This window comes from Aptenodytes patagonicus, chromosome 10 (genome assembly GCF_965638725.1).
Source record: "Aptenodytes patagonicus chromosome 10, bAptPat1.pri.cur, whole genome shotgun sequence".
NCBI classification, from domain to species: domain Eukaryota; kingdom Metazoa; phylum Chordata; class Aves; order Sphenisciformes; family Spheniscidae; genus Aptenodytes; species Aptenodytes patagonicus.
Window position 1 is genome coordinate 23187576 of NC_134958.1, and position 14790 is coordinate 23202365.

At 39.6% G+C, this 14790-nt stretch overlaps 1 protein-coding gene across 9 annotated transcripts in view; it reads right to left on the reverse strand.

Annotated features, from left to right (window-relative positions):
* The window catches only part of NEO1 (neogenin 1), a 213063-nt gene that overhangs the window by 65256 nt on the left and 133017 nt on the right, over nucleotides 1-14790 (reverse strand). For all 9 annotated transcript variants that reach the window (XM_076348557.1, XM_076348559.1, XM_076348558.1 and 6 more), the window contains exons 6-7: nucleotides 12886-13040; nucleotides 11917-12037 (exon numbers count right to left, since the gene is read on the reverse strand). In XM_076348557.1, the coding sequence (XP_076204672.1) occupies nucleotides 11917-12037; nucleotides 12886-13040 (276 nt within the window). The remainder of the gene's footprint in view (nucleotides 1-11916; nucleotides 12038-12885; nucleotides 13041-14790) is intronic.

Sequence of the window (14790 nt, forward strand, 5' to 3'; positions counted from 1 at the left end):
AGACAGGACACTGACTCTCGTCCCACGGTGAAATGCCCATTGCTGAGACACAGTAGCCCCCAGTAGCTCTGTGACTTGGACTCAGAAAAGCAGAGCCAGGTACGACTTTCCTCTTTCTCCTTATTTTCCTTTAGCACCTTCAGTAATAACGTGTCAACAGGAAAACCATACAGAATCCAATTGTCTTTTAAAGACTTTGGCTCCACAATTATTAGGTTCCTTCTTTTTGGAGGGGAGAGAGACGATAGGAGAGGGGAAACAATCAAAAAACCCAAGAAAATACCACCCCAGGATACTTCTAATGCAGTGAGAACAGTTGCAATTTGCAGTTAGTTTCAATACTGAAATTAGGCAAATTTGAATGCACATTATTAAAAATCAGTGTTAGACTTATTTATTTGTTAGATTTATTTGTTTTCCTCATGGTATAAAACCCGTAAGCCTCTTCAGGTTATCTTGTCAAGCCTGCTGGAAAAATCCGTGACATCAGAAGTAAGACAGTCTTCTCCCAGATTCAGATATTCAACTGCATGAATCCTATTACACATGCAACCAAACTGTAAACCAATCCTTTTTCTCCAAACGGCATTCAGCTGTCTCTGATATTACTGTATAATTTAGCAACTTTGAAATATAAGCAACCACTTAAGACCATATCCACACGTTTGTTCCCCCCTCTGGTGCGAGACTGACAAAATCTGATATTTTCCTTTACGACATGAGGCTAGGATCAATTACAGAGTAAGGCTACTTCTGTCAGTCTTCACAACCCTGTTTATGAATAATAAAGGCCTTCGGTAGTCATGACAGACATCAAGCTAAAGCTAATCCTGCCATTATACTCTTCATCTAAACAAGAAAAAAAACGAAAAACCACTAAAACCAAACACCCATCGTGATACAATGAATGCATCCTATACCTACAGCTGATGTTCCTCACCCTGATCATTTTTACTTTCACCTATAACTAGAAGCCATATATAGGCAGAGGAACAATCAACCGTCACTCAACAACTGTAGCCGGTCACACTGAATACACTCGCATTTGCTTAACACCGTTTCAGAGCTGCACAGCTTTGGTTCCTGGTAATACTCATTGCTGACAACAGATTACCTAGTAAGGTAGTAGCCAAGCTGACAGAAACAACAATTACATAAAATACAAGAGGATAAATGGAAAATGAAATTGGTGGATTTGGTTAAGTGGTGTTACGGTAAGCATATTTGCGTTTATTAGCCGTTCTGGTGGCAAAGAGACTTTTATCGGACCGAGAAACTCTATTGGGAATTCAGGATAACCCAGAAGGGGTGATATAAAACAGGGACTCAAAGCCTTTGAGCCTGTTTCACAGTTGTCATACAGCGTATACACATTCTAGTTCATTCCGCTTTTGCTGCAGTACAATAAATATAAATACAGGTGAAGGATAGAAAACATGTATTAATATGTGTTGAATGTTTCTCAAAATACATCGAAGCTTTTTGCTCCTACAGGTTCTTTCTCTGCCTCCACCTAACATTCCTTACATATTATTCTTCTTTACAGTATGACATATAATTTCTTTAAACACAAGTACCTTTGAATCATTCATTTCACTCATGAAAACCAAAATTAAACAGGTGACACAGTCCAAGTGTTTCAAAGTAAAACTGCCTAAGTAGCAATCACCGTAACCCGTATTTGCCCTGAGCAGACTTAAATTTAAGTCATGGTGCACACAATCTGATATGAATACCTTCACAAGGTTTCAAATTTCTTTGCCAAGTCAACTGTAAATACAGTCATAAAACAAAAAATGAAAACTAATAAGCACAATCAAAGCATCCTATCAATTTTGTTATGCCTTCCTGCAATTCACCACGCACTGGCAAACATTAATCTATTACTAATTTAATCTAAATTAGAGCAATTTATTTAAAGCGCATGCCAACTTTAAACATGAACAGTCTCTTGAACGCAGAATATGAGAGCTGTTTAGGTCCCAATTTCAAGAAGTTAAAATTCAAGAACTTTGTGATCGGGTGTAGTTCAGTTTAATCAGTTGGACTTCTCAGTAAGACTATACATAAGCAGGGGCCATAAAGAGGGAATAAATAAAGGCCATTTTTTAAACAAGTATTGAGTCAAGAAATGAAACGAACTGAATTAAAACAGCTTTCTGGCAATTTTGAACATACATGCAGCCATGAGAAACATAAATGCTGACTTTCACTGAGGAAGACTAGCTAAGTAATGTAAATTAAAATCAAAATTAAAATGAAAAAAGTCTTTCAGCTTTAAAGAGGAGAACATACTGTTATGTTTACAGAAAACTAGCAATGAAGTGTACACAACCAGTAACAAAATAGAGTTTGGCTTTGGTTTTACAAAATACTGTTTAAGTCAGTTTGCGATTTCAGATGCTGTTTATGTTCCTAAAACACAACTTTCAAGATGAGACTTACAAGCTGTTCATCTATCATTCACATGAAGCCATTTCAATATTATAAAACAGTGATCGAGGCAGCAAGTTTGGAAAACCTTTCGCCTACTTTTAACACAAGCATTGCCATTATCTTTTAAAACCTTCATTATGCCATCAGTATTGAGGTCGTACTTGTTACACTCATTGCTTTTAGAGTTTTTCGCAGAATTGTGGTATCTACAGCATCCTAAAACTCTTTCATTTAAAAAGATGAGTATTTATGCATGCAAATCTTTTTATACCTGTGAATATGTGTGTGCACACAGAAGAGCAGAGAGCTTGGTGCATGTACAGCGGTGAATGAGGAAATGACTTGGATTTTGTAACACAGTAACTGCCACGAACAGTCAAACTATTTTAAATGGCATATATCATATAGAAGATACTCGGCTCAAGTATCGCAGTCCCGTAACCTTCTGTATTATTTTCTAAACTTGTGAGACAATTTTTTACATAAACTGTGATAAACACTGTGTGAATATCATGTTTTAACATGGCAACTGGTTGCTTTCATTAAAAAAAAGCCTTGAGTCTGCTGAGTAAAAAACCCACATGGATATATGTTGACATATGATAGACAGAAGCGGGGAGGTTTCTCAAGGGGAGAGGAAATTCCCCTGCTAGTCTTTTCTCTAAAGATACTCATCGTAGTGGATTTTCCATCCTCCTACTTTTGGATCTTCCCCCCACATGAGACCAGATGGGATCTCTCAAATCTCACCAGGTTTTCCATCCTAGCAGGGTCGGGTGCCCTTTGCACAGACCTGCTGTCAGGTTCATTACTATTTCCTGCTCCCTTGAGATCCACAATTCATTTCTTTTGAGCACTTTTTCCTCTTTACAGAAAATTTGAATTCTTGGTTGCAAGGGTTTGCAGCCTTACTATTCAGTTTTAATCTACAAATCATTTCTTCTCTGGTGGACACTAAGCCTTCTGAAAGTCACTCACATAAACCACAGGGACCTCTTCCGATTTTCCTTGCGTTAAAACACGTAAAATTGTACAAGACAGAAAGAACACGAAGACATTTCTGTTTGAGTGAAGAAATAGAACAGTCTTCAGGAAGAAGACCCAACGGAGTCCTTCTCTTTTATTCAGTGGACTTTTTTTCATCTTGCTCTGAAATTTCATCCACAATGCCCTGCATGTTTTTCAAGTACTTCTATAGTCTCCAAGAACTCCATAGAATTCCACGGACTGAGAAAATATTTACTGTATTACCTTGACAACAACACTAAACGTTCTTGATTCACAGTATGTGACTGCATACAAAATATTCCAAAAAATTACCTCTGTAAGATGTGAGAGAGCCTGAGAAATTATATTTGATATCTGTGAAATCATCCAAAATAGGTCCTGAAGTAACATGTGAGTTGTCTGCCTCTGGGCTCGAACCAGACAAGGGTAGAAGTTAAATTTATGTAAATTTTTACATATGGAAAATACCCCAAAGTGCAACTGAGTTTTTCAAATCAGAGCACAAACCTGTTAGTGCCAACTTTTGGATTTCTTTCAGCAGAAGCCAAAATTTGTCAAAAAGAAATTATATTTGCCTCCTACAACAGAATAATGGATCTTACAGATATGGAAAACACAGAGTATTTCATATAACTTGATTTAAATAAGGCTTTTGATATTGCCTCGCATGAAATTTTCAAAAGCAAGCAAACGTGTTCCAGATGAGGCTACTACAAAAGTAGATTCATAACTGGCTGGAGAATCACACTCAGAATAGTTCTCAGTGCTTCGGTGTCAGAAGGAGAGGTGATATTGAACTGGGGTGTACAGGAGGGGATACCGAGCTCCATAAGATTCGATGTTATTTTTTTAACAACCCAGATGATGGAGCGGAGAAAATGCTCATAAGCTTTGAACGCATGCAAAGTCAGGAGGGCTGCAAGCACACCAAGGTTCGACACTCTACAAGTTAAGCAAAAAGGGTCCAAGGTTTGACTACCAAGAAGTTGGAAATCCAACTACAGGTGGAAATGTTTTTGATTGGCGTCAGTCTAGGGGAGGTGAAATAGCTTTTAAGAGTGGAATCTGATCCACTGAAATCTCCGAGTCTGTGTCAGCCTGAAGTAACCTCAAACAACTGAATACCCCTTGTGGTATAGAAATGCCAGATTTTCGACACAAGCTTAGCTGAAATGTGCTGACTCCAGAAAACTTTCATCAGACTTCTGATGTTCTCCACCCTGCTGCGGGTCAGGGAAGTCCCCACCCTACCCTACCAGGAGTCCCGTCCACCTCATTCCACTGCTATGAGACCTGACATAGCTCATGGCCAAACTCCGGCAGAGAAGTATCAACATAAAATGAAATTATTCATGCAGCAATGGTCCTGGACAGAATTCAATTACACAAAGAGAGCACGGACTTAGGTCAATAAATGATGTCTTCAAAACTCTCTCAGAATTAGGATTCACATAAGGCAATTCAGTGAAGGAATTAATATCATACAGTGCAACTGAAGTGGTGTTATACTTTAATCAAATTTGGTTTGCAACATCAAACTGTGCCACCAATACCAGACATTTATGTTTCTCATAAGGAGATCAGCAGGGAAATATATACCACAAAATTGTCATAATTTGACTACTACATTAAGACTATATACAAAGAGATAAATAGGGTCCATTCACACCTCTCAGACCAACAGTTTTTCTGAATCATAGAATACTGCTAGTTAGGAGGGATCTCAGGAGTTCATCTATGCAACCCCTCACTTGAGCAGAGCCACCTTTGACCAGGTTGCTCAGGGCCTTGTCTAGGTGTATCTTGAGTATCTCCCAAGAACAGAGATTTCACAACCTTCCTGGGCAACCTGTTCCAGCTGCAGCTACCCTCACTGTGAAACCATTTTATCTGATCAGAAATACCCTTTTTGCAGTCTTTTCCTGTTACCTCCATCTGCTCTATGCCCTCCATCAGCTGGTTGAGCAGTAAGATGTTCTTAGGCTTTCATTCTTCAGGAATAATCAAACTCATTTCTCTCAGAGTCACAATACATCTCAGTACATCACGTGCTCCAGCTCCCTAATTATCTTGGTAGGTCTCCACTATGCCAATGTCTGTCTTGTGTTGGGAAGCTTAAAACTGTCCTAATGTGGTCTCACCAGTGCCAAGTAGGGGGGAACAATCACATCGTTTGAACTCCTGCCTATCCCACCAAGTCCATTTCTGTAAAGCTGCTTGCTTAGTTGGCGGCCAGCCTCTACCACTGCAAGGAGTCACTCTGGTTCCGATGCAGGACTCTGCATGTGTCAATGTTGAACTCTCAGGTTCCCACCAGCCCACGTCTCCGGTCTGGCGGGTCCCTCTCTGCCAGCATATCTACTGCTCCTCCCAATCTGGTATAACCTGCAAACCTGCTACGGACGCTCTCTGTCCCATCATCCAGGTCTGATGGAGATATGAAACCCTATCTTGTCCCAGCATCAAGCCCTGGGTAACGCCACTCATTACCTGGGCTGCCGGTTGGTCTTCATCCCATTCACTATGACACTTGGGAGCCTGCTGGGCCAGCCAGCTCTCCACACGCCCCACCATCCACCCGTCCAGTCTGTATTTCCCCAGTTTAGCTGCAGGGATACAACTGGAGATGGTGTCAAAGGCCTTGCTAAAGGCAAAGTAAACGATACCCAGTCCTCTCCTCTCGATCACAGGGCCAACCATTTAACCTTAGAAGGCTACTGGGATAGTTGGGCACAATTTTTCCTTGGTAAATCCATGCTGGATTTTCCCAGTCATCATCATGTCCTTTATGTACCCAGGCATGGCTTCCAGGGCGATTTGCTCCATAACCATCCCTGAAATGGTTCTAGCTCCAGATGAGCTTTGTCTTTCCTAGTCCTATCCCTGCACATCCAGGCAGTATCTGTCACTTTTCTGCCTTTGCTTCCAACTTCTGTGTACTTCTTGTGTTTGAGCTCAGTCAGGAGCTCCTTCTTTATCCCTACTGGTCTCCTGGCCATGCACATTCAAATTCCTGCACTTTAGAATAGACCAGTCTTGTACTTTGAAAAGACTGTCCTTCAAGATCAAATGTTTCACCTCTTGCCCATCAACACAATTTCCCATGGGAACCTGCCAAAAAGATCCCTGAACAAGTCAAAATCTCCTGTCCTGAAGTCCAAGGCTGTAATTTTGCTATTTGCTTTGATCAGTTCTCTTAGAAAGCTAAATTAAAACATCTCATGATAGCTGCTGCCAAAGCTGCTATGACCTTTATATCCCTGACCAGTTCTTTTTTCTTCCTGAATACCAGGTCCAACACACCACCTCCACCAGTCATCCAGTCATCCACGGACAACCCGTGTCAAGAAAATCTCTTCAGCCTACTCCAGAAACCCCCTATATTACCTGCCACACCATCAAGTTGCCATTCCAGCGGACACCAGATGGTTAAAAAACCCACATAAATACCAGGGCCTGCAACCTCCAGTTGTGTAAAGAAGGCTTCATCTACTTCTTCCCCTTGATTAGTTGATCTCTAGCAGACATGCACGACAATGCTGTCCTTCCATCCTCCGATCCTTACACATAAGCTCTCGGCTGGCTCATCATCCCCTCCCAAGGCAAAGCTACATGCATTCGAGTCAGACCTCTGCATATAGCGTGACCTTCTTCCTTGCTTCCCCACCCCGTCCTTCTCAAAGAGCCTGTATCCCTCCCTTGCAGCTATCCTAACACATCTCTGCAATCCCAAATGCCTCACAGCTCTGCAACTACATGCAGACTTCTAATTCCTCCTCATTTCCCATGCTGGTAATATTAATTCACGTGCAGAATATCCTTGCTTGGATATAAACTTTTTTTCATGAAAAATTTAAGTTTAAAGAAATGGATAGTTCCACTACAAAAAAATCTTGACGTGGTGTACCACTGGATACCAGCAGCATATTCAATTCATTCACTTGAAGATCTCACTCCTATACAACTCACAAATATGGCACAGAATGGTAATCACTAACTTTTGCAGTATAAAAGTACAAAAATCACGCCGTATACTACACTTACTTTGGAATTTTGAAGGTGATACAGTGCATCTCAAATAATGTTTTGAAATTGTTCCCTAAATAATGTGGCATATTTGTTTACAGTCTATGATTTTTCTTTATACAGCATTCAAGAATCACTCCTTTTTTTTGGTGCCTGAGTACTTGTCAAATGCCTATCACATAGGGGTGACAGGGAACCATCTGCCTCCCTCCCCCAAAGGCACCTCCTTTTACTTATTACCACCTGTTCTTTCTTCAGTTCCCAAATGGCAATTCTGAGCAATGCCAGCGACACGGGGAAAGGCCAGGTTACAGGTCCTGGCTGAATTTTTCAGTCTTGTCACTAGCATTTAACCTCCACAAAGAAAACCCAAATGTATCCATTACTGAGGTTTTCACAGACCATGCATAATAATGCCGTAAAAACGATGACAAGAAATAGCTTTGTTATAATTGAGCATATTAGTATATGATATGATATATCCGTAATTGGCTGACCCATCAGGATCTAACTGTAAGTAAAAAAGGCTGGTTTTGTGTAAAAAAGGAGGGGAGAGAGATTTTGGGGCTGCTGAGAAAGTAATTCCCAAGGCACGACTAAGGTTATTCCTTCTCACTGGGATATGCAGGAGTCCTCCGTGGTGGCATTTGCAGGATATAAGACAAGACCACCTATCTTCCAATCACTAAGGCAAAGAGAGGAGCATCAAGACTGCCAAACGCTGGCAGAGGGCAAGTGCAGAGGAATGTGGGAATTGAGGTACCTCCCTTTCTTTAGGTAGTTCTTAAATTCTCCCCAAAAGGCAGACCAGGCACCTCCAGTGCAATTCCCAAAGGCACTTAGCCTCCAGGAGACGGGCACTATCTCAGAAACAGGACACAGTTTCAAATCTCAAAGTATTTTGAAAGCAGATGCGACGCTTTTCAACTCTCTTGCAGAATTCTACACCTGAAGTTAAGTCCAGGGGATATTGGTAGGAGAAGAGTATTTAACTCAGACCATTTACCTGAATCCTACTCCCTCTCCTCCCCCTTTTAACCTTCTCAATTATGAACAGTTGTCCTAAAATCTCTTCTCTCAATGCCACAATTCTTTTATATAGTCCAGAAAAGGCAAAAGTTGTGCACTTTGTACAGCCAACCCATTTCCCAGTACAGTCGTCTTTTCTAAACTTACCAACAGAGAATTACAGAATTTGAAAATAAAACAGCCACTCCAATAAGCCTTCAAATTACCCTAACTTTTTTAGCTAGTCAGTTCTTTGTTTTAATATTTTCCACAAATAACTTCTGTGTACGCTGCAAGCTTTTCAGAATTCACCCCAAATACAAAAAAGACCAACCCAAAAGAAACTTATGTCTGACCAACAATTATATTAAGCTTATTCTAGCAGATGAGAGTCTGCATATACACTGGTCTGTGTGGCTACGCACAACATACACTCACGTGCATTTATGCACCAAAACTTGCAGAAGACAATGTGAATCACCAAAATACGGCTACCTGCTAAGTCAGAAATCTACGTCCAAACACAGAAAACCTTTTGTTGTACCAGATGATCATATTATATACTTTACCGCCTACTGTATTTAAAAATTATGCAACCATCTAAGACTGAAGAAAATACAGATGGGGTATTTTACTTTCAGACCACTCAAAAACCCTTACGGTACACCTCAATAAAGCTATGGATGAAACAGTATCGTTCTAGGCAGCAAAAACCAACACGTTGGAAAATTTCCATATGAAGGGTTTAGATTGAAACAAGTTAATGTACAGAAGAGACAACTAAGTTCTGATCTAATATGTAAAGTGCAAAGTTTTATTGGTTTATTTTATTTAACCTTTCTCAGCGTATCTCCCTCAAAGTCTGAGTAACTGCCTTTTCCAACTACTCAAACTCATCTCTGATGGCAGCCAACGACCCCCTCCCTCATTGTCCATTACACCACAATCAATGCTGTAGACCATTTATAGATGCCCACACAATCGCCTTGGTCCATTTCTCCAGCACTGGCCCATAAAGAATGCATGCGGCCTCTCTGAGAAATGCCTACTTTCTAATATAAATTTAATTTATTAAAGATCAATTTGATATGATAAGCAAAAGGGCTAACTGGAAATAGATTGTAAATAGGCAGGTGTTTGCCAATTCCATTCAGGAAGGAGAAAACAGAGAACAGCAAGGGAAGGGACATGCTGCTAATTGGGATGAAGAACTTTGATGAACGCTTAACATTTTTTCACTGAAATTACTTTTAAAATTGGCAAAGTAGGTATTTCTCATCATCAGGTATGAATTTAAAAAAAAAAAGCTTTCTGTATTAACGACTGAAATGTTCAGAATAGTTTTTGCTCAAATAAGTGTTTTTAATTTTCGTATGAAGATATCTGTCATGAAAGAACTACTACACACGATACCTTCACTCTCTCTCCCTGAATAGTGCTTCCTCCTTTGCTGTTCATATACTGTGATAAGGTATTAAAAGAAGATATCAAAATCTGTATTTTCTTTGACTGTGTATATCATACCAGTTTTCATATATCACAACTGAGACACAGCACATCCATTCATGGTTGTGCTACTTGTTACGCCACTACTCAACAACAACAAAGAACCCAGAACGCACTTTCAGTGATGTATCACGTGGTTATCTCTACTGTTGGAAAACAACAACTAAAATGCATCAGTGTTACACAGGGAGTGCATTGTTAAAAACACTGCAGGCCATGTAACAGAACGATACGACTTCGGGGGTCTCTCTTTACACCCAAAATGAGACTCCATCAACACTGCATCCATAATCCTTTGGCAGCATGCAAAAGAAAAAGGACAGCATTATAAGGCAAAGTCCTTTAGTAAAACAGGACAGGTTGCCAGAGTAGAACAGGAAGGAGGAACCACTGGGCAAACAACAGGGGAGGGAAAGGAAGAAGAGTGAGACCACAGGAACTAAAATAATCACCGTAATAGTAATTTATAAACCACTACTGGGAACTGGGTGAAAGTACAAACTTGGGCAGGGCTTCAAAACCCAAGTGCATTAATTATTCAGTATTTTTCAAATGTGGAAAATATGGAATAACGCTTCCGCTTGAAAGATTTGGAAACTACTCGGGTGATTCATGCATATAGCAGAAATAAAATCACTTTTAATAATTTTTCTGGCAACCTGATGACAGTAGGCCGCTGCTGGATCCAGATGTCTAACGCTACTTGGAGGTTGAAATCCCACAGCTCTATAGCATTAAAGCTACTGAATCCAGTAGAGGGCACCTTTCATTCCCCAAATAATTGTGGAAAGTACATGCATCTCTTCAGCCAGCAATGAAACGTACCCATATCCAAACGAGAATTCAGAAGAAGTTTTAAGTGCACAACTACTCTACAAAACAATCAGAAAAGAAATGGAAAATCTCTCTTTATGGCACTCTCGTAACAGTTTACTCTCTGTACGTTGAACGCCAAAACCAGGTCTAGCAGATTCACATCTGTTAAAATCGCAAGTGTGAAGTTACATCACGCCTCTGACCATATAAAAGACTGCTTCTCCTAAATCCTTTCCATCCAAATAAAAAAGAAATTAGAATTTTGAAACAATACCCCAAAAAACCAGGCAACACCAAAGCCCCCAAAAGCATAGAATTAATATTTTCTTGTGTGACTTGTCTCTCCCCTCATCCCCCTTAGTATCGGTTTTCTTCCTTGTGCTCTTAGAAATTATTTTTAAGAACTGTGTGACCTGAAAGAGCAAAACAAGCTGATGCCTTAGCCATGATATTTGTACTACCTTTTTTTTCTGGAAGATAGTAGTTCTTTAATTGCAACAGCAATTATTCCCTTTTAACATCCACAGTGTGCAATGCAGGACATTGCAAGAGGGTGAGCACTGTTAGCAATTCCACTGACTGGAGCACAATAACAAATATTTATCTTAAACTGCAGCTGTAACTCAAAAAAAAAAATTTATAGTTGCAGCTTACAGAAATGACAAAGCTTTCTACTTTTTAAACTAATAGCAGAAAAAAAGCTTTGGACACTGGAATGACTTTGGTGTAAAATACTTCATTTGCAGTGCGCTCCATAATTGCTTATTTTTCATTTTTGTAATTTCAGCGACTGTTTTCATTTTGGCTTTTTCATTTTGGCATTTTCATTTTCATTAAAGTCTCAGCATGCAACAGTATTTCAGATTTCTGGCTACAGTTTATTATTGCCCTAAATATTTTCTACATATTTTCCAAAATACAAGGTGAATCCTATAGAACACCTTAATTTCTCCTAAGTAAATTTAAGTGTACAGAAGACGACACTGAACCACTCATACAATTTTAAAAAAACATCCTACTCTAGCTGAGTTATAGATATAACACATCATCTGGAAACGGTCCCTTGAAACTGTTCCTCCCCATCTTTTGGCACTGTATTGTCACGGTTTATCTTACCAAGGTCAAGTATTATCAGCTGGGCTCCAGCCTGTGCGTTTCCAACATCATTTTCTGCAATGCACTGATAGAATCCTTCATCTGATTTCACCAGACCCAAAACTTGCAGATTATGTTCTTTCTGAGGAGTAAAGGAAAATCACAACACTTAAAAATGGGGTGCAATTGCAAAAACAATGGTGTTATTATGGCACATTACTATGACAGGAGAAACTTCTGAACAGTAACATGGAAAAGTGTATTTGGAGTTCCCGTCTGATTTAATCTCTTTTGCACTGAATCCTCAAATTATACGGTATCAAAAAGCAGCAGAAGCTCTTACTAATGGCTATCATTTTCTAACATCACATATCGCTGGTAAGTCATAACATTTCCACAGCCATTTTTACGATATTTTAAGTACTGAATATAACTGCATAGCTCTCTGTTACAATCCTACGACCTCAGGTATACCCAATTATACAACCATTAAGTTCTCAACCATGTCTCAATAATGACTTTCACTACATCTAAAATTTCCCTCTAGAAGTACCGGTGTGCCAAAACTCATGATCCACAACTCGGTTATATTTATATTGAAACTCCTGTTTGAAATTGTGATTTTCATTGCTCACTCACAACTGCAGAAAACGTAGTCAGTCAGCGTTCACAGCAAGCTTGCACTTTAACACACTCAACCAACAAAGTCCATTTTGTCATTGTGTGTGCGTCTGTCCCTCATGGAAAATCTAAGCTATAAAGAAATCAACTCATACAATATAAGCAACATGCCTTAGCGTTTCAGTAAAATGACTGAATTACGGAGCATTAAAGGTTTCAAGAAACCATTTCTCTTCCAGGCCCCAAACTTCAATAGTACAAAAATAGGAAGCCGGTCCTATAAAAGAACCTAGCTTCCACGCGTATGTGTTAGAGGACTAACAGACAGATCGACAGCTTAATAATCTGCAAAACGGACAATATACTTACAACAATTTTGAAATAGTCACTTGGGATCACCATGTCTCCATTCTTGACCCATTTCACAGTTGGAGTAGGTTTTCCAGTCACCTCACACTCAAACACAATGTCCATAGATTCATGAGCATAAATATTTGCAGGCCGCTTCAGAAATTCAGGAGGAACTTCGAATAAAATGGAAGAAAGACAAAAGATGGTGTTAGCATCCACAAACACACAGCAGTTGTGCTCCTACTCTAACATACAGTAAGACTCAACACATAAAAAGACGGCTTCAGGGACTCTAGCACAAACAGCAGCAATGCTGGCAGAAATTTTCAGATCAGGGTTTGACAGAAGCTGATACAAGCTCCGCGCTACTTCAAAAATTACATTCGGGCCAGTTAAACAGCCAGCCATTTTAATCTGAAATGACCTCTTAAGAATGCATGAAAGAAGAAATCGAGCCAAGATGTGTAAAGTGTAAAGTTAAGTATTTTAAAACCGAGAGACATAGATGCCATTTGGAAAAAAATATTGCTGTGGTTGAAGAACACGTTGCACTCTCTTATCTGCTGTAGGCATGTCGCTGCATGCTAAAAAGACCACAGCAGGCAGTGGATTTCAGACATCATTCACACTCTTCCTTCACCAACTCAGAGTTCATCTGAACAAATCATTTAGTGCTTAATTGTGCAACAGCTTTAAGCTCCGTTCACAAATAAAGAATCTTGTGGGATAAACTCCCAGCAAGACAATGAAAGCCTTTACCCCTTCCTGCAGCAAAGTTTATTAATTTGTCAAATGGAAAGATTGTAAGTTAGATTTGAAATTAAAAAGTCAGGCCATGATGAAAACAGCTGTCTACAACTTTTTTAGTAATCCACACTTCGATGCACGGTAAGGCCAGCTGGAGCTCCGCAGAGCACAGAACAGCGGTAGCGCAGCCAGGCTGCATTCTGTAAGGGTGTCTCATGATCAGCAACAGTTTGTTTATTCAGATAAAATCCTTCAGTTGACACACTAGAGATTTTTCAGGGAGTCCTTTGTGCTCAATACTTAAGTCAGTAGGTAACCAAAAGCTAAAATTGTATTAAAAAAGACTTAAAAATGAACGGACACAAAACTAAGATGAAACTTTCCTAGGGCACCACTGCCTTGTGTTTCTGTGAAGAAACTCAGCTTATCAAATAGGCAGTGCTGCATTTATCCAAAGATTTCTTCTCTGGTTTGTGTAAGCCCAAGAAACACCATGTACAGGACTATACACATACCTTTGTATCATATTGATAAAGCATTACAGATATGTATGACCAAAGACGTGTATTTCATAACACAGTAAAGTAGAAAGGTTCTTCATCTAAGACACGTACCAAAGTTGTTATCTGTGGGTCTTGGCTGCCTTTTTAGATGTCCTTATGCATTCAGAGTAAGATTAATTAAATTGAAGATATTTCAAATCCATAAAAACTCAAAGATACAGAATTTTTCGGTAATACAAGCCCCAAGTGTCCAATGTGCAGACGTGTTAAAAATCTTCTGTGAACGAATGGGCCACTAAGAAGCATCCAGCTGCGTATGAGGACTCGCAGCTTCTTTAGCTTAGCGGCAGAAAGAAGAGCTGTTTGCAGGCACATGCAATTTGAATATCATCTATTATGAAGAACATTCCCCTATTTATTTGTTTTTACTACACTCACCAACATAAGGGCAATTTGCTTACTTACGTTGGTAGGTCTGATTGTTCAAGTTCCGGGAAAGTCAAAAGCGGCCTTTTGCCCTTTAATATTTATCAAAGAAAGTCAATATGGAAGGGCTGCAGAGTTTAGGCAAACATTTTACACGCTTCACCTATCAATGGGATTTATTTAATGCTAGGGAATAAGGAATACTAGATCATGTTTTACTTCTTCCTATGAAATGACTGTAAAGGTT